The sequence below is a fragment of the Quercus robur genome, chromosome 4, assembly GCF_932294415.1.
Source record: "Quercus robur chromosome 4, dhQueRobu3.1, whole genome shotgun sequence".
Lineage (NCBI taxonomy): Eukaryota > Viridiplantae > Streptophyta > Magnoliopsida > Fagales > Fagaceae > Quercus > Quercus robur.
This window is the reverse complement of record NC_065537.1, coordinates 2,203,833-2,230,882: the sequence shown is the minus strand read 5'-3', so window position 1 is coordinate 2,230,882 and position 27,050 is coordinate 2,203,833. Positions and strand designations below refer to the sequence as shown.

The window sequence follows — 27,050 nt, the reverse complement described above, 5'->3', positions numbered from 1 at the left end:
GAAGCGAGGTCATTATTTGGAATAAGGTTACTATAATGGCTCATATAAATCTCGTTTTGAGCAGTAAGGTTAACAAGGTGGATTTCAAGGGCTCTAAGGGTTTTGTGAAAAACATCACTGTGGTTTTTGGTAAAAGCAAACTGAAGGTTATCAAGAATGAATTTAATAGAATCTGGTAATTCTGAGTAGGTACCATTGTGGAATTGTAGGTTTTTTGACAAAACTTCTTGTAAAGCAATTAATATATCACCATTGGAGTATGTCACCTCTGTCGGGACATCTCTTTGAAGGGATGTTGATCCACTGGGTTTTACACCAGAAGATGCGCCTTCATGCATTTTAAAAGGTCGTCCTGCTGGGAACCTTTTGCTTTGGGAATAGTCATGCGCAGGAGCTTTTCCCTTGTTTTCTCTTTCCATGATAATCCACTTACTAGTGGTATAAATATGAATATTATTATTATCCCACTTATTAGTGGTATTTATCCACGTATCATTATCCGATTCCTGCAAAGAATCATTAATATTGTTAGGATAATGGATAGGTTTTAACATTTTAGTGTTATGAAAATCACCTTTAAAATCATCAGAATTCATTATCAGTTCTTGAACAAGGTCATTCATGGGAGAGTCTTTCTTATAAGACAGATTATCAATATCAATTTCAAACTTTGAAGCAAATTTGAATTTTACTTTCTGTCCAAATGGGTCAGTAGTAATTCCATCATGTTCAACAAGAAAGGGATACAAAGAGTTAATAAAAGGCAGACCAAGAATCACTTTATCAGTCATATTTTTGACAAGTACAGAAGGAATCTTGAAACAAACATCATCATGGTACACCTGAGCATTATTCAATTCATACTTAATTTTCATTTGAGAACCATTAGCAGAAACCAATCTTTCAGTAGATTTCTCAAAATATTTTGAGGGAATTAATCCTTCTTGGATACAGTTCATATCTGCACCAGAATCAATCATAGCAATAACAGTGAAATGATAATCAGGAGAAACAACAATTTTAACTTTTGTAAACCATTTTGGAGGAAATAATTTATTAACAAAAGCAAGTTGGGGATTAGTGAGAGTATCGGGAGTACCTTTATCAGAAAGAAGAGCCTGTTGACTGGAATCATTTCCATCACTGTGCTCATTTTGTTCGTTACCGGATTTATTAAGATCTTTATCAAGTTTTAGCATTGTCAATTCTTGTTTAAGATTATGATTATCACTTTTCATGCTTTTAAATTCATGTTTCAATTCATTTATCTCTTGTTTAACAATATGAATTTCATTTTGGAGATCATTAACAGTTAAATCTTTAGATTTCTTTTTATTAAATCTTTCCAAAGTTTCTTCAAAACTTATGGTTGATTTTGGTTTTTTACCAATTTCATCTCTTATCAAGTTTTTCTTAAACCTATCCAAATAATCTTTCTGGAGTTCAGGGTTTTGAATTTGATTTATTAGCTGAATTATCAGTTTTTCATCTTCTTCACTCTTGGTGAGAGCATTAATAACATTGCAACAGGAATCTCTACAACCAATTTTAATATTAGGAGAATCAGAAGAATCATCAGCAGATTGATAGCAAGAATCAGATGAAGAAGAAAAATCATCTTCCAAAGAATCAGACGGAGTGTTTGATTCAAGGATTCTAAATAATTCTTCTTGCACATTATCATCAATGTTTAACATGTTGAACTTGTTTTTTAACTTACCAGGTTTTTCTTTACAATCTTTACTAAAGTGTCCAGGTTTACCACAGTTAAAGCATTTACCTTTACTTGGTTTTTGTTTAACATGTGTTTTAGAAACATTTTTCCTCTTAGCATAGAAATCATTAGGTTTAATAAAGGTATTTCTGTATTTTTTATGGCTTTTATCATGTTTTTTACTTTTATTCTTTAATTGGTGTTTTAACAATTTTTCATCATTGCACATATTAATACCAAGTTTTTTAATAGTACTGAACATATCACCATAAGTTAAATTATCATAATCAATAGAATCATTTTTACCCATTAATTCTTGTTTTACCTTATGAGCAAAGATAGGAGGCAGACCGTCAATAAACTTTTCTTTCCAATAAGACTTATGGCAATCTTTCCGGAGCATCACCCTGGAAGTAAAAACATCTTGATACCATCTGTAATCAGACATAGTTGGACAACTCAAATTATTTAGATAATTAGAAACACGGGATGAAATATTGGATGGAGTACCAACAAAATGTTTGAGAATGGTATAGATCAAGGTATTAACACCATCAGGAATACCACGACCAATACTTTCATCAAAAATAGGCAAACCTTCTTCATTCTTTTTAACAGCATTTTTAATAGACTCTTTGGATTCTTCAGTGATGTATGAATCCCACCATCCACGAAGAGTACCAGAAAAACCAGTAAGAAGCAAGTTAACAATTTCAGGTTGATCAAGATTATGGTTGTTTTGATAAGCAATACCAACCATAGACATGTGGCTCATTTTATTAATGATTTCCTGTTCAGACAAACCATCAATATTCCATTCATAGAGCTTATCAGCAGAGACAGAAAACTGTGTTTGAAAAGATCTCTCTTCAAACTGCATATCAGGAGGAGTAGGTTTTGGATACCAATTTTTTGTAAAAGACATGGGTTTGGAGTTCCCAACAAATCTTTTAATTTCTGGGAAATCATTATCAAAGATTCTTTTTGTAGGAACAGAAGAAACAGAAGAAACAGTATCAGAATCTGTATTTTCATCAGAAATAATTTCTTTTTTGGAAATAGTGAGAGCAGTTGGAGTTCTTGTAGAAGTACTAGTACCCTCAGATTTAATCTTTAGATTAGAAAGCATTTTGTCAACAATTTCAAGAGTCTTGGACTGAGAAGTTTTAAACATAACTTTTTCTCTTTGACTGGGTAAATCAATCAAAGGTTTCTCAGTTTTAACAGGAACAGATTTTTCAGAAGTAGAAACAGATTTTTCAACAAATCTTTCTTCAATACGGTCAAGCTGTTGACCAATGATATGCAAAGATTGATTAGTAAAATTGTTTTGTTCAATAAGGCTAACAATAGGAGTTTGATCATCAGCAATTTTGAAAGGAGAGGCCTTCACTTCCTCTTTTGTCACTTCATCTTTCTTAGTAGTTATCAAAATTGAATCAAGAGGCAGATGACTAGACCTAATAATGGTTTTATCAATCTTAACAAAATTTGATTTCTTTATCACATATAAATGTTGTTTTGAAACCTCATTATTTGGAACATAATGGTTTTCGAGAAAATCAAAAAACAAAATATGTTTTTTCAATTGATTCATCATTTCCAACCATTTTCTTTTAACACGGTCTTTATCAGACTGAGCAAAATTATCTTGGAAATATTTTCTCTTGGTTTTGTTTGAAGCAAGCATAAATTCATTGTACAAAGAATCCCAATCAATTTCAAAATCATCATTTAAAACAGTCAAAACTCTTAATTGATTTTGGTAAACAGGAGGAGTTTCAATAGGAGATTCAAAATCAGATGGAGTAAGAGAAACAGTATCTTCCTCATCTTCATTAGCAGTTTTACTAAATGGAGTGGAAGTTTCAGGTTTAGTTGAATAGTAAACAGAGCTGAATTGGGATTTATCACTTGAAATACCTTTTAGCTTTAAATCAGAGGATGTTTCCAAATTCTTTTTCAAAAATTCATTGATGTCGCGATCTCTTTTTGAAATACTTTCAGATCCAGCAAAGGAATGTCTTCCTTCGTTGATCCTCAAAGGTGGATTGTTTTGAAAACTTATTTTAACAGTACCATCAAGATATTGTTGAATATGGGTGAGATCAAGCTCATCAAAAATGGGTTTAGTAGGAGGGGTTTCTTGTTCTAACAACCAATCCTTAGGAAGATTAACATCTTGCCATTGAATCATTTTTGGAACTTGGATTTTAGCATCAGGAGTTGAACATTGAATTAACATGGTTTTACCTGAAGGTTCTCTAGGCATTAAAGCACAAGGATTCATTTGAGTATCCATTAGTTTGTAATAAATGCGATAGATCAAAGCAAAAGGCTTACTACCCTCTTCCATGTAATATCCAGATGAGGCAATATTCAAAGTTAAAGCTTTAACAATATTAGGATCATCCAAAGCAAGAGTAAGATCAGGATAACAGTTAAAATAAACAGGACCATCATACAAAGAAGCAGTGATCATTCCAAGAATGCTATCTTTAAAAATCTTAAATCTAGCATCTCTTAAACACATAAGAACAGAAGCATTAATGCCCTTGCGGGTAAGTGGTTTAATAGCAACTTGGACCATACCAATATGCAAATAATAGAATTTTTTAGCAGCAAGGAAGTCATTGATATTCTTTTTAGTGAATAAGCAACATTTTTCATGAACTTTCGAAATAGAGAAAATTTGTTCAACAGTTCTAGCTTTATAAGCAGAATGAAAAGTACTTTCAACAAAACTAGTTTTATAAATAGTTTTGGTATCAACTTTAGGAATAGTCCATTTACGAAAATCAGGAATCATCTCATTATCATCAATAGTGTGATCTTCTTCATTTACAATATCAGGAGGACAACTAGTCCTGGAGCTGATAGAGGAGTTGGATCTCCACAACTTATCCATACTATCCTAGGTTCAACACTCAGTTATCATGTTTTTCTCACAACCGTTGCATTTCGTAACACATACCCTAACCAACCTCATACCTCTCATGCCCTACACGCCCTCTCTTGGCTCAAACGGGCCTTACAGCTAGGTCCTAGGAATTCACTTTACAACTAGGGTGGCGCCAACGACGGTAAGAAGGGAACACAACAACGGAATATCAAGCGTTCGGACAGACACGGACAAGAAACAAAGAACACAACCACACTACCACCGGCTAGAAAAGAGTGGCTCTGATACCATATGAAGGGGAAGGAAGGGGACGCATAGATGAAGGGGAAGGAAGCACAGAAATAAAGGGGAAGGAAGGGGACGCACAGATGAAGGGGAAGGAAGCACAGAAATATTGTAAATGGAAATAATGTAAACAACGCGAAAGTAAATAGCTTGAAAATAAATAACTTGAATGTAAGAACAATAATAAGGCGTTAGAACCAGCCAAGCAGTATATAACAAAATAATTCAAAGTAAATAAGAACAATAGTTCAAAATAAATGAAAGCAATTTAGAACCATCCGGTATGGCGGTAATCCGTCCAAGGTGGTGGTAGCAACAAGTAAAGTAATGAACATAGAACTGAAAATACTTGTTATTGAAAGTAGGATAAACACTTACAGTAGTAGTAGTGAATACAAGATCTCAACAGTTACAGGTTATATATATATATATATATGTCAAACTCGGCTTATTTTAACTCTTTTTCAACATCAAATATTCTTCTTTTTTTTGTCCCCATCCTCACACCAAAAAAAAAAAAGTAAAAAAAAAAAAAAAACAACAAAATAAGGGTGGGTATACTTGACTCATATGGTGAAATCCTATATCCTTGTTAACTTTGAAAGTTGGTTCAGAGAATCAAAGATTCAAAGGTTTTAGCACTCATAATCTAGCCAAAATGACTATAAACCACTGTTTGGAAAAATATTTAGCAATATACTACTGTTTGTGAAATATTCAACAATCTATCACCTTTTTAAAACTCGAATTTGTGAAATTCAAATTTGCAGTGTAACTTTAGTTCTTTGAAAAAATAGCCTTCAATTTTGTCGTGCAATTTTTTATAGAACTCGAGTTTCTGGAACTCGAGTTACATCAAAAAATTTCCATGGAATTCGAGTTTGTGAAACTTGAGTTCATGGCAAACTTGAGTTTTACAAACTCAAGTTTTAAAAAATTAGTAAATCCCTAATTATTTTGCAAACAATGGTAGATCTATACATATTTTGCCAAATAGTGGTACTTGGCCATTTTGGCCCTCATAATCCCACCACCACTATTCTTTGTCTACTTATTATTCTTCTTCTTCGGGTTGATTACTGTTTTGAGGCATTGCATTGGGCGAAGTTAATTAACTTTTTTTGTGGCGGTGAGCTCACATAATGACTGAAATTTAAATATTAAATAGCTTGTTGTATAGGAATATTAGTAGACCTGGGATTTGGGGAGAAAAAAGAAGATGAGACTCGTGTATTAGAAAAAAATTGTCTAACTTCAACGTGAATTAATTGTTTAACTAACAATAACAGTTAAGAAAAAAATTATAAAAAAATTAACAATAATTAAGCTTTTGTGTTTATCCCTAAAATTAATAAAGCAATAGAAGAATAGTTTTTATTTAATTATTGAATAATAGAAGAATAGTTGATAACTTATATATAATATAAGTGGTATTTGATGCGGATTAGTATTCCAATTGTGACCAAATTCTTCTTCTCTTTTATTTATTTATTTGTCTTAGGATTATCTATTTAGTTTTATTTATTTACTTATGTGTCTTAGGATTATCTATTTAGTTTTTGGAAGTGGTATTTCAGAATTACCGCATTAATTAATTACCTTTTTTTTAATATATAAACGTGTAGTGTAGTAATAATAAAATAAGAAAGTTGCTGATTTTTTTTTTATAATACACTACACATAGATGGATTAGATGAAGAATTTGGATTGTAATTAAATTAAAATTTTTATCAACTTAGAAATTATAGGAGAAGAAAATTTATATATATATATATATATTTTAAAAAAAATCTAAAAATCTAAAAAATTTTCTACAATTTGGCGAAGACACTTAACGCAACCACGGTTTCTAAGCTCAACTTTTATTATATTAAGAAAGTTGCTGCATATTTTTTATAATACACTACACGTAAAAAAATACGAATTAGATGGATTAGATGAAGAATTTGGATGGTAATCAAATTAAGATTTTTATTAACTTAAAAATTATAAGAGAAGAAAATTTATATACATTTTTTTAAATCTAAAAAAATTTATGAGATTTGGTGAAGCTACTTGACGCAATCATGGCTTCTAAGCCCAACTTTTATTATATAGTACATGAATTTTTATTTATTTATTTTTTTTTGACCAATCACTACACAACCTTGTACAATTATTCTCACATAATTTGAGCAAACCAAAAGCAAATCAAGCCAAGACATCACCTACACTATTACATGCTGCTTTCTCTTTGTGTTCTTCCTCATCCATTGTATCACAAATTGTCCTACCTCTTGTCTCTGGCAAACATACAGCAAAAAGCCCACAACACCCTATCACTAACCCAAACACCCCATAGGATGAAATTTCATTTCTGCTCTCAGCAGCCACTAGCATCGGACCAAACACACCACCAAACACAAGTGCTTGTCTCACTAACGAAGTAGCTGAGTTCCTCACACAAGTAGGGAACAACTCTATTGTGAATATGAGTAATATATTGAAGGCAGTAGATGCACTGAAGAAAGATATTAGCTCAAGTCCAATTTGGAATCTTGCCCACACCTGGCCTTTCAAAGCACACATGACACTAAAAATCCCACTGATCATTGTGAAAGCAAGCACCGAAATTTTTCTGTTCAACTTACCTATAAGCAAGATAGTGACCAATGAAGATGGTAGCTCAGATAAGGCATTGAATGTGACACTCAAGTAGAGATTGAATGACAAGTTTCCTAGGCCTAATGGCATGCCATAGTACACCATTCCAATCCCAAAACCTATCACCATAACCGGTAACAGCCTTCTAAAAGCCCATCTTTTCTGCACCAACATCTTAATAGTTGAGTAAACATTCCCATTATTGCATGTTTCTTGTTCAAACGAAACCCCAGAGAAGCTCCAAGTTAAATAACCACTATGGCTAGGTGGTGCAATGCTTTTCAATGTGGCCACCGCTTCTTCTTTACGTCCACGCACAAATAGCCATCTAGGTGACTCATGAACAAAGAAGTGAACTAACATAGAATACAAGATTCCTGGGATAGAAGTCCATACATAGAGATACCTCCAAGAAGAACCTCTATTCAAATAAGCTATAGCTGGAAGTGATAAGAACCCTATTGTGAAACAAAAGAATCCTATCACTCCCACTTCGCCTCGCCATCTTTTCCCCACAAGCTCAGTTGTTAACACAAGTGCACAAGTTCCAATCGTTGCGCGGCAAAACCCACAAACCAATTTTAAAGCTGAGTAAACCCATATATTGGTGGAGAAGATAGTAAGCAAAGCAGATAGAGACATAGTTAGGCATGAGAGAAAGAGCAAGTTTTTGCGACCAAGTGAGGAATCAGCAAGTGTGGCAAGAACAAGTCCACCCACTAGACAACCCATGAAGAAAGAAGATGCAGGCAAGCCAGTGATAATGGAGGCAGCACACTCTAAGTTCCATTCTGATATGATTGAAGTATGGGAAGGCCAATCCCATGCCCATGAATTCTTTGGAAGAGAGCAAATGTTGGAGATAGAGTTGCAACCATGTTGATGAGTAGTACAGTGCCATGTTGGATGTGCATCAGTGAAGACAGTAATGAATGTTTGTTGTGCATCAAATATCCATGCACTTGATACAAGTAGTGCTTGGAGGAATTGAGCCCATCCAAAATCTCCTATACATCTTTCAATGGTGGAATCAAGAGATGGAAGGTGTTTTTCTAGAGGTGGAGTGCTTTCTGACTTGACTGAGTTGGGTTGGGAGAGAAGTGGTGTTGAATCGGCCATTTGTAACTATGTTTATTATAAGGCAGGGTTGAGGTGTAAGAGGAACGTGAATGAATAAAGGCTTTTATAGTTGTTTTAGGCTAAGGGGAGAGTAAAGTGTGTGCCACGTCAAGCAGCTATGATTGGCACATAACCTAACCTTGGTAAAATATTATATTTGAGTAGTGTGGATTTAAAATATGGACATTATTGTATCAAATATCAATTGTAGATATACATGTTAAATAATTGATATAAATAAATGATCTTTAGAAAGATCAACTATAGTTTTTAAATTCTGGTTGGATCTAACATGTTAAATAACATTTATTTCGTTTTTCTACTACTGATTTATTAAAACTTCCCCTCAAACACAAAGAACCAACCTAGCCATGACAAAGACAGCCTCATTAACATGTGCAGCCAACAATTTCTATCTTCTAGCATCTCAAATGAGAACAAAACAACTTGCACTAAAGTACCATATGAAACAAGTAAAAATTTATTTAGCAATGAGCATAAAAACACTATACTAGCCCACAGATCAAGAGCATAAAATGGTTTTATTTAAGAATCTTAACACTCGGTTTGGATGGAGTGAAAAATGAGGGAGGATAATTTAATTTCTGTAGCCTGTAGGACCCATAATTTTTCTTAGTTTGGTTGACATGAGATAGGCTGATGTGGATCCACGGTTTTGTTATCAGCCCAAACTGGGGGAAAAGACAGGGGAAGAGAGAGACTTAGTAGGTCCCCCAAGTGTTTTAATATTTAATTTATCTAATAACATGCATGGGAACAAATCGGAAAACATACTATTTTTTCCCCTTTATACTAAGTTTTCATATTTTCTTCGTTTCTTTCCTTTTTATATCTTAAAACTTGAAAGAAAATTATTTTCTTGTCCATTTCCTAAGCTTTTCCCTTCCCTTCCCTTCCCTTCCCTTCCACTTCTTCTCTCTTTCCTCTTGTCCCTTACACAATGCCTTTCTTTTTCTTAAAAAAGTGTAAACAAAGAGCAAATGAAATACCAAGTTAAATCCTGAAACCATTACTCACTATATATGCAGATGCAGGTATCATCAGCCTCCTATATTTCAAGCCCTGGGCGCATACAGTTAACAGTAAAATCAATACAAGCAGTGCAATCACTAAAACATAACTTTGCAAAAGCTTCTTGAGTTAAAACTTAATGTGAACACGCTGCTTCAATATGGTTGGCGGATCAGATGCCGTAATGCATACATAGCAAAATTATTACAAGAATTATGTAATCCCCGAAATTAACTTAAGCGACAATTGCTAAAGACAGTAGAAAAGCTACAGAGCAAAATCCTTAAAACAAGGTATTAAAATTATTACCATAATAAAAACTGTTTGTCAAAGCATGACGAGGATGGTTGACCTCACCTACCAATTCACTTCTAAGAATGATCTTAACCATCGAGCAGCTTGAAACAGGGTATAAAAATGGCAAAATGTGTTTTCAGAGCTTATGTGTATTGCTGGGAAACCTCCCTCACTAGTTTGTCCATGAACTGGCATTTCTTGTCAAATCCCCAGCCAGGGTTGCTCTGCATTGTAAAAGTTTTATGAGAATCTCAAACATCCAAGCAACACATTCCATCAAAACAGACTTTTTGTTGGTTTCCCACTTTGTAAATCAACCATACCACATCAAGGTAGTCATTTAGTAGCATTATTAAAATTTCTTTCACCATTCAAAAATCACATAGAAAGTTACTAAATGAATTAATAAAATATTACTTGATCAACTAAACAAGGTCTCCAAAAAGACCAGTCCAGATCATCCTTTTAATACTCAAACAAAATGAAACCGAATCAAAACTGGCCTTAACATGTCAACTTTTGAAGGACTGACTTTTGCCTTTAGCCTTCTACCCTCTGCATATGAATTCTTTTTCCTTTTTTTTTGGATAAGTTGAACTATTTTTCCTATCTCACATGCAGGCAAAAAGAAGAGAAAAGGCATCACTGCCAACATCCTGACAAGGAAAATCATATTTTGTCTTTTAAAAAATAATCATTGCCAACATCCTAATAAAGAAATTCTGCCTCTACCTGCAAAACCTGATCCACCCAACTGACCTGGACCCATCCAAAGGATCATTGATAGGCACCATCAAATGGCCAATTGAAATCAGGTGTGCATCTCCAAAAATCGTGTTTGCAGGCAGATGGTGAGTTTAACGCAATTTCACCTGAGTGGCAGGTGACACCAAACCTGGACCAACTTAACCCAGGGCACCCCTACTTACCAGCACACTACCATAGTGAGTTTTTTCTACATGATTATATTTCAGTTTCTCTGACAGAATTAAAATTTCATCTCTCAGATCATTTAGCTGTAATTTGAAACAAACAGACGTTAACCCATGGTAAATAACTCCCATAAATCTAGTCAAGCATTTAACAAAAACCATTTTTCCCAAAATTCTTATTAAAACTTTTTACCATGATTTAAATATCCACATTTATATATATATATATATATATATAAGTAAAAATAAGTGATTAGCGTTTTTCTCTGGCCATCAAATGTACAATAAAATCCACATTTATGAAACTTTACCCAAAAAAAAAAAAAAAAAAAAAAAATCGCATACATTTGGCACTTCCTGAATTTCAACTCCAAAATTATGGTTAGCAAATCCACAACCAGCCACAGGAGTGGCAAGGAAATTTTAAGAAAAAGGAATTTTAGATCTGAATAAACACATAAACACACATCTAAGTAATTGATGAAGTTTTCTGAAAACTAGAATTACTTCATGTTCACGATGATCTACACAAAGTAACTTAAAAAATTACAAAGAATCAAACAGAGGATCTAAGAAAATTGTGAAACTCAAAGATGGAAGTACAATGAGTAAAACTCCAAACCCAAGACCACTCAAACAAACTTCAAATCAATAAAAATTTCAAGTGATCTAGAGATCTCTCAATATCCTCAAACGTGTGGGAATTGCATTCCTTCCACACTAACCACATTAAACATTTTTTTTTTTTTTTTGAGAGACTAACCACATTAAACATGATGGCACTACATTCCAAATTTCTGAAAAATGCTTCCCAAACCAATTCCTCCACCTAAATAAAAGGGATGTTACTGTCAGAGGCATCACCCACTGAACTCCAAATATGTTAAGAACTTCACACCACAGCATAAGTAACATCCCAATGAAGCAGTAAATGGTTCACTATTTTCCTGCTACACCATTCTACTAAAGAGAAGTCCTACTTAACAAGACTACTTTACCCCAAACTACCGTCAACAAAGAGAAAGACACACTCTTAGGGGCCTTAACACACCATATACTCTTGCAAGGGAAAATATTACCACTGGCACCATGGATATCCTTGTAATAAGACTGAACATTAAACTTGCCACTCCCATTTAAACGCCATCTCATCCTATACCCCCCACTAGGCACTCGAGAGTAAATATGGTTAAAGAAAGAATTCACTATCTCAACCTCCCAGTCATGAAAATCCTTGTGAAAGCAAACATTCCAGCTTTTAACCTCCTCATCCAACCAATAATCCAACAAGTTAGAGACTAAATCTTCCCTACCAACCTAAGGACATGGATACAAGAAAAGGTAGAACACAATGACATGGCAATTTCTGAAAAATTAGAACATGACAAGACGGGGATACATATATTAAATATATTTTTATTTGTATTTTTTTATATATTGTTAAGCATTTATTTTTCATATAATGTTAAACATATATCAATTTAAGAGCAATAAGGGATATTATATTTAATTAAAGTCTAAGAGTCTTTCAAAATACATGTAAATATTTGTATATTCGATAGAGATCTAAAATCTTACCTCCTTTAATAATTTTAGCCCATGTCCCAACTATAATAAAGCCCATTCTGTGAGTGCCATGTCCAACTATTTCACAATACAAAAGGATATATGAATTGAAAAAAAAAAAAAAAAAAAAAAGACACACTGGAGTGGGAGAGTGGAAGTGGCTAACAGGCTAACAGCTAGCCACTCAAAAGTCAAAATGTGAAATTTAAAAGAAGAGGTGTTGGATTTTCCGCCACACAACAATCCAAAAATAAAAAAGGAAGAGAGAGATAAGTTTTGAATTCAAAAAATGAGAGAAAGTCCAAGAAAAATGAAATTGTGAAATTTAAAAGAAGAGGCATTGGATTTTCCACCACACAACTATCGAAAAAAAGAGAAGTTTTGAAAAAAAAATTGAGAAAGGAAGTTAAAGAAAAATGAAGAGACACAGTGTTGGACAAGCTGAAGATGCACAAGGAAGACTGAAGATGGCAATGCAAGGTTACAGATCTCTTTTTCTCTCAGTTTTTCTTTCTCTTTTCAGTATGAGCCTTCCCCCCGGACCCCCCATGTCCCATCAATTTTAAACAGCTGGGACACACGTGCTGCTGTGTCGCACGCTTGTCCCATGTCTAGTACGTGTCAAACGTGGGTATGGCACCCAAAATGTTGTGTCTATGCTTCCCAGCTATCAACTAAACAGGCAAAGAGATCAGGGTACAAATCCTTTAAAGGAAGGTGGCCACACCACTGATCATACCAGAACCGAACACAAGCTCCATCACCTACCTCAAAAGTCACATGCCCTTAGATAATTACAACCTGATGCTAGCATTTGATTGTAAAACAAGAAATCTATTCTTACGTAGTTGTCCATAATAAAATAACCAGTATATTCTCACAAACATTTTGCATTTTCTGACTTTCAACTCCAAAATTATGGTTAGCAAAATCCACATCCAGCCACAGGGGTGACAAGGGAATTTTATGAAAAAGGAATCTTAGATCTGAATTTTCATATCCCAACATACTCTCCCCTAAATACATACATGACTTCAGAATAGAGGACCTGGACATAGACACACATCTGACCTTAGTTACATGACTAAAAGATCACAATACCTTCCACATTTCTGATGTTAGCATTTAATTGTACAACAAGAAATCTATTCTTACATAGTTGTCCATAAAAAACAATTTCTCTGAAATATTTTGCACTTCCAGACTTTCAACTCCAAAATTATGGTAAGCAAAATCCACATCCAGACACGGATAACAAGGAATTTTATATCTGAATTTTTTCAACTCCACATATATTGGTCTAAATATACACACAACTTCAGAATAGAGGATCTGGACACATAGACACATGTCTGCCTTAGATGCTTACATGATTAAAATATCACAAGAACTTCTATATTTCTGATGTCAGCATGTAATTGTTCAACAAGAAATGCATTCTTAGATAGTTTGCCCTTACAAATAACCTATATGTTCTCCAAAACAAACCCATGTTAAGATCCAGGACATCCTTTGACCAGTACAAGTTTAAGGAGATAAGCCTACCAAAGGATTTGTGTCAAGCCCAAGTACAAATTTTGTACTTTGTAACAGGATAAAAAAGAAAGAATATGCTAGTACTTGGCAACCTATCATCTATCCATGTCTTCAGAGTCGAACAAAACAATCGCTTGTTTGTTTTCCTTTATTTATAAATATTACAATGTTTCATTCTATTTCTTCTTCTTTTTTGATAAGTTTCTTCTTTCTTATATGAAAAGTTCTTAAATGACAAAGCCAGAACCCAGAGACTCCAGCAGTTTAAAAGAGGTACAAGGGAAAATGTAAATACTTCTTTTGAGAGTGCAACTAAATATAGGATGTGTTAAATGATGGTGCTTGTTGTCCTATGCCTTTAGAAAGATAGATACTTTTGACCCAAAAACGTGCCTTTCGCAAGTCTCCAAGGACTCTCTTGCCCATGTGAGGAAACCATACCCTTTTCTTAGTATAGAGATGCCAAATGCCATAGTCCATTGTAGTTCCATTCCACAGGCAAATACAATTAACACATACACACACACACACACACACACACACAGAGGCATAGGCAAGGAGCGATTACTCTATAAAGAGAAATTCATCCCCAATGTAGAAATAACATGAGATTTCAGGACACCAAGGGTGAACAACTAACCTGAAGAGATAGAACCGCACGGTCAGCAAACTGCTTTACAGACTTAGGTGCACTGACAGGAACTGTTTTTGCAACCCTTTCTAATTCTTGTTGTTGTTGCTTTGCAGTTACCCTATCTGGTCCACTGTAGTAATCGACAATCTCTTTCATCAAAGGAACTCTCTCCATTGTCTCTTTCATGATTTCCTAGTAAAATAAGAAAATTTCAGAAAGATAACAGAAATAAAGGAACTGCACCACATATTTTTTTAATATAATGGAAAAACAAAAGAATAAAATAGCCCACAAGAAGCATATTATAGTATCCCTGCAACACAAAAAGATCAAAGATCGTTGAAATAATTCCAATAAATTAAACAACATGTAAGCAATAACATAACAAGGTTACCGTAACATCATTATCATTCATGTCTAATGATGACATTTCGTATCTTTTTATTTATTTAGATAGTGAACTAACAACCAAAGTTTTGACACTAATATGAAGTTGTTCATCAACAATGAACTACACAACTGATTTCAATCAGATATAGAACTTAAAAACATAAATCAGAAAACAGAGCTTCCACCACAGCTTGTCAAGCAACCAGATGAAATTTGACTGCTTAACCCCTCCACATCCTCAGAAGTAAGGCTAGAAGACTGTGATGGAAACTTTTAAAGCTGTCCTCAAAAATGCAAGAACAACCAAAATAAAATTTAAAACCAGTAACACCAAAATAGATAAAACTAGTCAACTAGCATAAACCTCAAAAGCAAATTTCAGTTTCCACTCTTCTTTGTTGCAGACTTGGTGACCTTAGCACCTTAAGGATCCTTCCTTTCAACACTCTTGAGGACACCAAAAGCCACAGTCTAGCACATGTTCCTCACGGAAAAACAACCAAGGGGTGGGTACTCAGTGAAAGTCTCAACAACATGGACTATGTAGGAATCATCTTCACAAACCCTGCATCACCATTCTCCAAAAACTTTGGCTCCTTCCCAGATCTCCTGTCAATCTTGGTCACAAGATCAGAAAACTTAACAGCAATGTGGGAGGTGTGACAATCAAGGACAGGAGCATAGCTGTTGCCAGTCTGACCAGGGTGATTCATGATGATGGAGGTGAAATCAGCACTTGGCAGGATCACCCTTGGAGTTGGAAGCAACAAAACAATGCTTGAGATCCTTAACAGCAACGTTCTTCATGTTGAAACCAACATTGTCATCAGGAAAGACCTCCTGGAGAGCTTCATGGTGCATCTCTACAGACTTAACTTCATTTTTCAATCCAGTGGGGACAAATGTCACAACCATCCCAGGCTTAGGGATACCAGTCTCAACCCGCCCCACAAGGACAGTTCCAATACCACCAATCTAGTAGAGATCCCGGAGAGGAAGATGGAGGGGCTTGTCTGAGGGCCTCTTGGGCTCCTGGATCTGGTCAAGAGCCTCAAGGAGGACGAGGCCCTTGTACCAGTTGAGATTGGCAAACCTCTCAATCATGTTATCACCCTCAAAACCAGAAACCCCATGAAGGGGATCTTGTCAGGGTTGTAACCAATCTTCTTTAAATAAAATGAGACTTCCTTAACAATTTCATCATACCATGCCTTGGAGTATTATGGGGTTGTGGCATCCACCTTGTTGCAGCAGCAAATCATCTGCTTGACACCAAGGGTAAATGCAAGCAAAGCATGTACACAGGTCTGACCATCCTCGGAAATACCAGCTTCAAAACCTCCAGCGGAGTCAATAATGAGGAAAATGCAGTCAGCCAGTGAGGTACCAGTAATCATGTTCTTAATAAACTCAAAATGTCCAGGTGCATCAATGACAGTGCAGTAGTATTTGGTGGCCTCAAAACTTCCACAAGGCAATATCAATGGGTAATACCATGCTCATGCTCAGCCTTGAGCTTGTCCAACAACCAAGCATACTTAAATGACCTCTTTTTCATCTCAGCAGCCTCCATCTCAAACCTCCCAATATTACACTTGTCAATACCATGTCAATGCTTCCAAGCTTGTAAATCAATTTCCTGGTGGTGGTCGACTTTCCAAAGTCAACATGGCCTATGACCACAATGTTTTTTTTTGATAAGTGCCTATGACCACAATGTTGTTGTGAACCTTCTCCTTACCCATTATAAACTTTTAAAAGGAAAACTGATGAAACTTGCTAAGGTATAAGAGAGACACTCTCACAGCACTCGTAAGAGAGTATGTGAGGAGCAAGAGAGAGTGGAGACATTTGGTATCTTAAAGCTAATACAATACTAAGAGCAAACTCCCCTATTTGATTTTTGATAAAGCAAATAAAAAGTACAGCATTGAGAGATATGCAGAAGAATGAAAAACAAAAATAAAAAACTGTGTACTATAAGTATCCCCATCAAATTACAATCATAAATGTTGAAAATCCAACAAGGGAAACAATGATAATGGATAAATGGAAAATTAAAATCTTAGAAAGACAAGCGTAAGTCTATCAACATTAATTCAACCCCTTCATAAGTCCACCTCTTTCATATTTGCTCCAAAATGAACTCAAAGTCCCTCTCCAACACAATAGTAAATTAGCCTAAAGACAAACTTTGTGAACTCGAACCCAATAGTTGCCTCCCTCTAAGGTCATTCATGGAATCCATTGGATACAATTTAGCCACAGCATATTAGATGTTCCTATCTATCTCTTTTGTTGAACTCAGTAGCTTAATAAGGTAAATAGAGATTATCATATGTCCAGGTTCATGCTTATATAAAAGAAGATGACCACAACACCCAAACTTTCCTTCTTCTTCTTTTTTTTGGGTTAGGGTGAGGGGGAGGGGGGGATAAAATCTTGATCCTTATCATTCATTTACTGCAGCCTTTTCTCACATTCATACACATCCTAATAATATTATGCATCTTGAACTCAATCTGTAACAACAGTAAACACAATGAAATGCTTTCTAAAGAGGCCTGCTCATCCAACAAACATGCCAAAGCCTACTAAGTTTACATAATATTGCAACTGTAAGTCAAGAGTGCTTAAAACAACCATAGGCTACAAATTCTATGACCAATTCTAAAATTGCAATTGTAAATTAAAAATCTATAACTCCATTTCGTATATCTCATCATCATTAACCTTAAGTCAGTCACCACATGAGACAGGAGGGGGAAATGGCTTTCTGCAATGAAGCATGAAAGGGTAAAGGATTTGAGTTTTTTTTTTTTTTTTTGATAGGTAAGAAAAACTTGTATAAAAAAGAAGCTACTCCATCAAAGAGATGAAGTAAATGAAGGAAATATGTACAAGCAACAAAGGAAACCAAAACAACTTATGTACAAGAAAAAAGTGAATCTAAAAACAGTGGAATGGATTTTGAAGTAAAACCCCACCCCACGCACAAGACCAATCAAACAAAGTGGTCGCAAACAACTCTAAGAGCTTCTACTTATCCCCAGAAAGCACTGAATCTTCAAATATGCAATTATTTCTCTCCCTCCAAATAACGCAAATCACACAATGTGGTACCAAATTCCAAACATTTGAAGAATGCTTCCCCAACCAATTCCTCTCCAACCAGCCAGCAAGTCAATAACCCTTTTAGGTAGAACCCAAGAAACACCTTTGAGTATAATTTATTTAAAGAAACAGCACAGTAGATTTCATTCAAATTCAATCATGACTTACACAATTATATCCAAGTTTTTTTTTTTTTTTTTTTGATAAGTAATTATATCCAAGTTATTTTGAAAATATTAAATGCAAGTTGGACTAAAGTATCCATCTAAGTATGTAGATTGATCATTTTTCTCAGTATTTTTGAAGGTTTGTTAACCTTCCTCTTTAAGAGAACAGTGGGGAAACAAGAAATGCATCTTTATTATCATAGAATATCCTAATTGCTAAACGATAGTTGTAGATAATAACCAACTTTTTGTAATCACCTATCAAATAGTACAAAGAATTAAGTTAATTCATCCACCTAGATATAAAAGCAATCAAATGGTCAAAAGCCTAGTACGGAAGATGTTGCCACGTGATTAGTGAGACCATCAAAGGACGATAAATTTAAAATCATCCTAGGTTACGATGATTCTCAAGGGTACCAAATATGGTAAAAGAGAGAGAGACCAAACTTAAAACTTTAAATTAATGTACTAGAATGAAAAATCCCAAACCCATAGAAGAGGCTAATACCTTCCCCTTATCATTCTCACCAAGTGTACCCTTCATTGAAAACCACATATGAACCCCATTCTTATCAACTAAACCTCTTTCTCTTGGGTAATAAATTTATCATTTAAGGGGGGAAAGGACACAAGGTGTTACAACCTATGCGCATGAAAAGCAATCAAATTGACAGAATCCTAGTACTGAATACCAAATCTTAGGTTACAAGGATTCTCAAAGTTACCAAATATCACAACAGAAGACCAAATTTAATTTAAAGTACTAGAAGGAAAAGGGCCAAAACTAATACCTTCCCCTCTATCACTCTCAACTAGTGTACCATTCACTATGGGCTGATGGTTATCACCTAAATGTTAGACTATATGAGAAACTGCTTCTCAGTATCTTTGACATGTTAGATGAAGGAAAGCTGACAAAGGTTAGTAGTTTTTTTTTTTTTTTTTTTCAGGTGATGACAGCACCAAGATGGAAGCATTCAGATCTTAGTGAAATTTCAGATTTTCTTCATATTTTTGAGTTAGTTTATGGCTTCATATTTGCGTTACAGCTTTATGCAGTTAGTTTTTGGTTTTGAGTTCTGTTGGAATTTGCTTATAAATTTTTTTTTTTAATTAAAAAAATGATAGTTGTATTTATAACAAACTCATTTTCATTTAGGGATGTTAATCAGATTCAAAAGATGATCCAAGGAATTGTTGTAAATTTAATATGATGATTCATTGTAGATGAACTTTTCACAATTTGCTTGACTGGACCATATATTTCTATCCACTTTTTCAGGAAGCGGAAGAAATTCTTGAACTCTTAAAGTCAACCTGGCATGATTTAGGAATCACGGAGACCATCCATTGCACCTGCTATGCATGGGTATTATTTCATCACGTATGGTAGTCATAAGCATATAACACTTGTAATTGCCAAATTAAGCAGCCATTCAATCACTTTTCATATTTTTCTATGAAAGAAAATGCTTTATTGTCTCACAAGATTTTTAAAATTGGTGATGAGATGTGCTTTGTCTCATTTCCTTATACACATGCTGCAACTGTTTTATTCCATCAATGCTTACAGGAAGTTTTGGACTTAATGAACATAAAGGACTCTCTCTCTCTCTCTCTATATATATATATATATATGTGTGTGTGTGTGTGTACGCGTGCGCGCACACGCACGCCCATGACTGTTGGTATGTTAGTTTGTTATTGTCATTGTTAAACAAAACTTAATTATTGTTATTACCTTTTTTATATTAGTTTTTGTCATGTGATCTCAGTATGCTATGACAAGTGATCAAGGAATCTTGCAACATCCCATGGTGCAGCTGACAAAAATACCATTGAAGGAACAACGGGGTCCACAAGAAAGAGGTCACACTTGAATAGTTTGCATTCCAAAGTTGAGCAAGAGGGCTTTCAGGATTTGTCTTTCTTACAATCCTTTTTATCACCCATCCAGAGATGGGCTGATAAGCAACTAGGAGACTACCATCTGCACTTTGCTGAGGTGAGATTTACTATTGGTAGCAATATATGTGGCTATCTAGTTTTAAATGTCATGTGGCTGGTCCTAGTTTGTGTTACATATAGTTTTGATCTGTATTATAAATAGCATATGTTTTCCCTGTGCTGTTGTTTTCTCTTATTGTTGCATCTGTCCACTGTCTCCTCATGTCTTCTGTATATTGTTGTGTCTATATTCATATCCTATATTTTTGGTTGGGCTGTGGTGCTACAAGACATCATTCAGTGCATTTATTATGATAAACGATGTGTTTATCACTATTTTCTGGTATCTGCATCTCATCTTATTGCAGAAATACAGGAAATGATCCAACACGTGATCTATGTGTATGATGCACAAAATCATGCATGCAAAGTCTGTCCTTCTTAGGGATAATCAAATGTAAATCAGTTTTGAGTTTTCTACTAAAAACTTAGGAAGATATCTTTTGCTTTCAGTTGCCTTCTTTACTGAAAAAGATTTTTTGTTGTGCTTAATATCTAAAGCTGTAAGTGTGGGATAAATCTGCATATACAGCCCATGTACTTCTGGCAGAATTTTTTCCCCTGTAATAACAACAGCGTTAATTGTGTTTTAAAAAACGCCGCTTTATATGCCTTCTAACTAGAAAGAAGCCTAGTTGTTGTTAAGTTCATTTAATTCTGAAACGTTTGTAAGCTTGGAAACTTTGTTTCTTCAATATATCTTGGTTATAGTGTCTAGGACTTTGGTTTTTCTTTTCTTTTTTTTTGGTGAATTGTATTGCAGATATACATAAAAAATGGTGATATTATAGGGAAAACATAGATGGCAGGTAAATGAAATTTTAAAGTAATGAAATATGAATTTAATATAAGCATATATATTATATAAGCCACATAGTTATCCTAACCTTGTTTAAGAAAGGAGGGATGTTGAAATAATATAAGAACCAATCCCAAATTACCCATCATCAACTATCTTACAAACCACCAAAACATGATAGCATTACACAAAGTCCACTCTATCATTCATTGTGGAAGTAACATTGATATTTTGATAGACCATTGTAAGGTGTCATGAGGTCACTCAGCTCACTTACTGCTGTAACTGATCAAGTTAGCATCTGTCCAAGAATAGTTTGCATTGTCCTAGGATTAGTTAATTCTGTAAAGAGCAGGTCAATAACTAACTCTTAAGTCTTGGTATTCAGCATGTGGCTAGATAGACATTGGTTTATGCTGTCAGAATATTGCTTGGCTAACTTCCAGCTATCAAGCAGTTACAGCTCGAGCAGCCTCTTAAGAAGGCTTTGACAGATTGTGCTTGTATACATTCAAGCACTAAGATCCTTCTCATGTTTAATGTTCATAATGACTATCAGCTTTGCAAGTTCATTTTTGAGGATTTCACAGGTCCTTATGAACAATAATGAGATGGCTCGAGCACATTAAACAAGGAAAGTTTTACTTATCGAAAAAAATTAAAACAACAGTAAGTTAGGATGAACATAAAACAAATGCTAAGAACGATAGCACTACTAGCAATATGGATGAATATGTTCAAAGATCTCACCAAATCTTAATTACTCAAGCAACAAAATGCAATTGAAAACCAAACAGCAAATGCATTGTAAAATAACAGCAGAGTCAAAAATAATTACGGGCAGTATTAAATAACATGAAACTATATCAATCAAATGAAAGAATAACACGAGCCATAAAAAGTTACCTCCCACTCCTCTTGACTCTCAATCCCCTCATATACCATCAAAAACGGCTTCATCTTCTCAAGTGCATCACGAAGTGGCATTGGCGGTTTCTCATCAATATCCGGATTCCGATCAAACTCCCCCATCAAATACTCAGGTTCACATTCAATCTATAATCCAAAACAAACAAACAATCAAGCCATAATTTAGCAAAAACAAGAACTCTTAATAAACAACATATGGGAACTGAACTAACCGCATAATTGACATCCATGCTATCCAAAATTGCATCCTCCAACGGCGACGGCAGCACTCTAGAACTCATTTCCTCAAAAGCTTCATTTAACTGGTTCATGGTCTCAAGTCCAAGCCTTTTAGCAAGCTTCTCTCCATCAGCATTGTCTCCCAAATACAATCCTGCACCAAACCCATCTTCTGAATCTCTATCCCGCCGCCTATCAAATCCTCTTCCTCCCCTCCCTCTAGCCCATCCTCTCCCTCTACCTCTACCTCTGCCTCTCCCTCTGCCTCTGCCTCCACTGCTCTCCTCACCATCATCCTCACCGCCACCAGCGCCACGACGGGATAGAATCTTCACTGCATTTTGCACAGCTTCTTCTCTGGTCATCCTGGGCTGGGACTGAGCTTGGGGTTGGGGTTGGGGTTGGGGTTTGGCCCGGGCATGCCGGTTCTCCTGGACGATAGGGGGCTCCTCCGGGACCGGCTGCTTCATGGGTTTTCCGCGACCGCTGCCAGTCAATACAGAGACAATGCTCTGAGGGAGATTGAAATTGACATTCCGTTCATGGACACTCTCAGCCGTGTCCGACACGTGTCCTTGTTCATTCCCGTGTCCGACACCATCTTGTCTCTTGAAGAAGATGGGTTGCTTAGGACCCGAATCTGGAGGCGGTGGAGAGTCAGCGACACGGCCGCGACCGGCGCCTGCGGGTGGTGGTTTGATGGAGGAAACGAAGGAATTGAAGCCGGGGAGAGATGGGGAAGAAGGGAGGGGTCTACCACGACCGTGTCCGTGTCCGGGAAGTGAAGTGTCGGGTTTGGACACTGACACGGACTCGGATTCGGATACCTCGGGTCCTGGCTTACCCGGAGCAGTGAAATCAAACTGTGGGCCACCAAAACCGCGACCACGGCCTCGACCACCACCGCCGCTAGAAGTAGAGAAAGGGATCAGAGACTGTCTGGTGGCATTAGAGAAATTAGCGAGTGTTCTTCGTCTCATTTCTCAAAAAATGATCAGTGGGTGCTTCCACTTCTGAAAAAGAAACAACAAGGAAACAAACGTTAAAACTATCTAAAACCCTTCGACTACGATGTAACAGTAAAACCCATCATCCAAAACAAACAAACAAAGCGTGCAGCGAGAAGAAACGTTGCTCTATGACTGTTTGAGAGAGAAGGGTACACAGTGGGTCCGAGCTGAGCCCATCACTGATGGGCTTCGTTTGGTGGGCCTCGGATCGTACTTTATTTCAAAGTCCAAATAAACAAATTTTAAAAACCCAACCAAACAAAAATTAGAACAAAAAAAAAAATAGAGAGAATGCACCGGAGGAGCCGAGGCCGGCAAGCGGAGACTAGTGGTCTTTCCGACGCCGGTGCGGTGATGCAGTCACTCTTCAATCATTCACTGAGAAAGATTTTGAGCTATAATCACTAATGATTCATAATATTGCTTAGTATTTTCAATATTTTTTTTTCAGTATTTTTGTATTCTTATTTTTATATTTTCTGACTTGGAGATTTTTGTTGTAGTATATATTCATTGTAAAGCATTTTTTTAATCAAAAAAAATTATTTATTTATTTATTTTTACATGGAAGTTGATATTAATTTTATTTATTTATTTTTACTTAGGAGGAGGACTGAGAGAGAGAGAAGGCTGTGGCTGTAGGCTGTAGGCTGTATCACTGTTTATTCATTTTTTTTTTTTTTTTTATATAGTTTATTCATTTTATTAAGCCGTGACTAAAAGACTAACTAATAAACAATATTTAAGTTTTATGGTACTTTATCTAGGTTTTACCAATAAAATATATATATATATATATATATATATATAAAAGAAATATATTTAGATACTAGTAGATTATTATTATTATTATATTAAACAAAATATAGTGTGTTGCTTTTTTTTTTTTTTTTTTTGTGGCTGAATTCTTTGTATAGATATAACATTGAGTAGTTAAATGCAATTATAGAATGTTTTTACAAAAGATAATGCATCACTGGCTAAGTGGAATGCTTTTGCAAAGGATAATGCATTATATATAAATATAAATAAATATATATATATATATATGTATATTTTTTTATTTATATTTTGGCTGGCTAGTGTCCATTAAGCTATGCTTTTATCCTATCATCAATTGCCAATAGCCTGATTTTTTTTATGGTTGGTGTTAATATGGATCCAGGGCTCTTAGAGCATTTAAATAATTACTTAGATATGTGTAGACTTTTTCTTATTTTTTTTTTTTTTTCTTTTTTTGAGAATGTAGATATGTGTAGACTATAGTCCCTCGTATCATACACATCTTGTAATCATAAAGAAAAAAAAAATTGAGATACTCCTAGTCTGATGTTGACTAAAAGACTTGGGATATCATGCATAATATGAATTTTGTAAGCTACTAAAACAACTCATTAAAATTGCCAATAACATATAAGACTGTGAAATGGTATCTCATGAGACCACTCTCTCACAACATGTAACTATATAAGATTCAAACATATTGTAATAGGTAGACATCGTAAAGACCATTTTATAAGATTCATTTTCATTCGGCTTATAATTTTTATTTTTTCTAAATGAAAATTTTATAGAAAAGAAAAAAACAAAGGATCTTAAACTACTCAAGCTTCCTCTACAACAATACTATCAGGGAGCTTTGAGAGTTTGAAGGAGCCAAACTTGTTATAACAAAAGGCCCACTTAGCCAAACAATAGCCAGCAAAATTAGCATATGTTTTAAAAATTAGCATATTTTTGCTAAATTAGCATATGTTATGTTATTTTGTTTTAACATAACGAAAATATCATTAATTATGGGAGATATAGTCCAAGCTAGCATATTTGAGCAATACTTGAGAGGAAGAAAAACATTGGCTGAATCCCCTTCAAAAATAACCTTATCAACCCCTGGCTCACATGCACATCTGTAAAGGGCATTAAGTGGGGCTTGGGGCTTTGCTGAGCAGTTAAGGTTCGAGTTCTAACATGGGCATTGAGTTGGGTATAGGCCTTTGGTGAATAGTGGATAAATTGTTCTATACCCAAAAAAAAAAAAAAAAAAAAAAAATGCCAAACATCAATCAAAAATAGGCTCGCATGTCTGTTCTATAAGAGCTACAACATTGACACCAAGCCCAAACTATACTTGGTCAAATACATGCGTAAAATCAGGCTATCAATCTACAATAGTTTCTGTCCAAAGGATAATCAATGTGTATTTGTGAAGGACTGGTCATGGGCACTAGAAGAAGCGTGTGCTGATAAATTCTTGATACTTTTAACAAAGCTAACACTACATGTAAAAAGATATTTTGTTGAGTATCACATAAGGCATTGGTCAAAGTTTATCACTTGGTTTAGTCAAGACATTGGAGACTATCGTATTGTATACATTCTGCCTTAGAATATTAATTTGTTTTGAAGTGTAAGCTTCAATATCCACTTAGATAGTCGTTGAGTTTCTCTCTGTTAGTGAAGGGTGGGTCTCCATCTCCTTCTAGAGTGTAGAATAGTTGTCCCTTCTCTTGAAGGTGTCTTTGTCCCACAAGATAACAGGTTTACCTTGAGGCTTTGGTGGTTTTTTCTTCAGGGATTTTGGGAAACAAATATTAGTATAGGATGGAAGAATTCACAAAAACTTGGAACAGCCTAACCTTCTTGGAATGTGAAGGATCGAACTTTCACATCAAGGAGAAACAGGCGAAGACGGAGTTTATTTTAGCAGCTAAGTTCTTGACTAAAAGAGCTCTTAACATAGATGCCATAACTAAGACCTTCACACCCATTTGGAGATCAAAAAATGGCTTCAAAATCAAAAAGAAGAGTGAGCATGTGGTATTGTTTACGTTTGACGATAAGAGTGAGATGGAGAAAATCATGGCAACAGAGCCTTGGAGCTTTGACAAACGCTTAATGGTACTGCAATGGTATGGTGAGGAAACAAATGTGGGTGATATGGAGTTTAGTAAGGTGACATTCTGGGTGCAAGTACACGACCTCCCAATCAAATTTAGGACAAGGAAGATAGCTGAACAGTTGTGTCAAGTGATTGGAACAGTGACTAAAGGGACTGATGAAGAAGAAACAGAGGCGATAACTTCATGCGAGTCTGAGTAACCATAGACATCTCCAAACCGTTGTGCAGGGGGCGAGTTATCTCACTGGATAGTGGTAAGGAACTGTGGGTGCCCTTCAAATATGAAAGGCTTCCAAGCCTTTGCTTCTAGTGTGGATGTATGACACACGACGATCGTGACTGTGACCTTTGGGTTGAAAGTGAAGGAAGCCTCTCACCTGAATCCCAACAGCTTGGTCCCTGGCTTAAGACAATGCCATTTGTTCCAACCCGGAGATATATGGTCAAAGTTCTCGATTTTTTTGCTAGCAAAAACTCGGATACATCGACGGAAAAAACTAGTACAACCAAGAAGCCACTGGTGGTGGTGGTGATTCGCATAGGGAAAACACTACCGGAAATTATTAGTTTTGAAAAGGAAAACCTTGAAGCTAGTGAGAGAGAGAACACAGAGTTGGATTTTCAGGGGCTGTATCAACAGGGGTCACAATTGTCAAATGAAGAGGGAATCATGGAGGATGTGATGCTACAACAGACTAGGTTAGAAGCAAAAAAGGTGTCAGCCGAGTCTTTTGAGGAGGTACTTGGGGAGATAGATAAAGAAATAAAAAAAGTATGATTCAAAAGCTACAGTGGCATCCGGGTTTGGTGTTAACATAGGAAAGGAAAATGATGTTGACCATCCTAGCATTA

General features: G+C 35.4%; 2 protein-coding genes and 1 pseudogene across 4 annotated transcripts in view; all 3 read right to left on the bottom strand.

Annotated features, from left to right (window-relative positions):
• The window catches only part of LOC126720328 (organic cation/carnitine transporter 3-like), a 71,466-nt gene extending 62,776 nt beyond the window's left edge, over positions 1–8,690 (bottom strand). The window contains exon 1 of the mRNA XM_050422663.1: positions 8,589–8,690. Within this exon, the coding sequence (XP_050278620.1) occupies positions 8,589–8,663 (75 nt within the window). The 5' untranslated portion in view covers positions 8,664–8,690. The remainder of the gene's footprint in view (positions 1–8,588) is intronic.
• The window catches only part of LOC126720330 (uncharacterized), a 57,430-nt gene extending 34,010 nt beyond the window's left edge, over positions 1–23,420 (bottom strand). The window contains exons 1-4 of one of the 3 annotated variants that reach the window (XM_050422665.1): positions 22,283–23,417; positions 22,047–22,196; positions 14,667–14,852; positions 9,806–10,216 (exon numbers count right to left, since the gene is read on the bottom strand). In XM_050422665.1, coding sequence (XP_050278622.1) covers positions 10,136–10,216; positions 14,667–14,852; positions 22,047–22,196; positions 22,283–23,269 — 1,404 coding nt within the window. In that variant the 5' untranslated portion in view covers positions 23,270–23,417 and the 3' untranslated portion in view covers positions 9,806–10,135. Of the gene's footprint in view, positions 1–9,805; positions 10,217–14,666; positions 14,853–22,046; positions 22,197–22,282 lie in introns of those variants that run through there. The other 2 variants (XM_050422668.1, XM_050422667.1) reach the window with 2 other exon arrangements.
• Positions 14,790–19,913, bottom strand: LOC126720332 (elongation factor 1-alpha-like; annotated as a pseudogene).
• Positions 23,421–27,050: the final 3,630 nt, after the last annotated feature.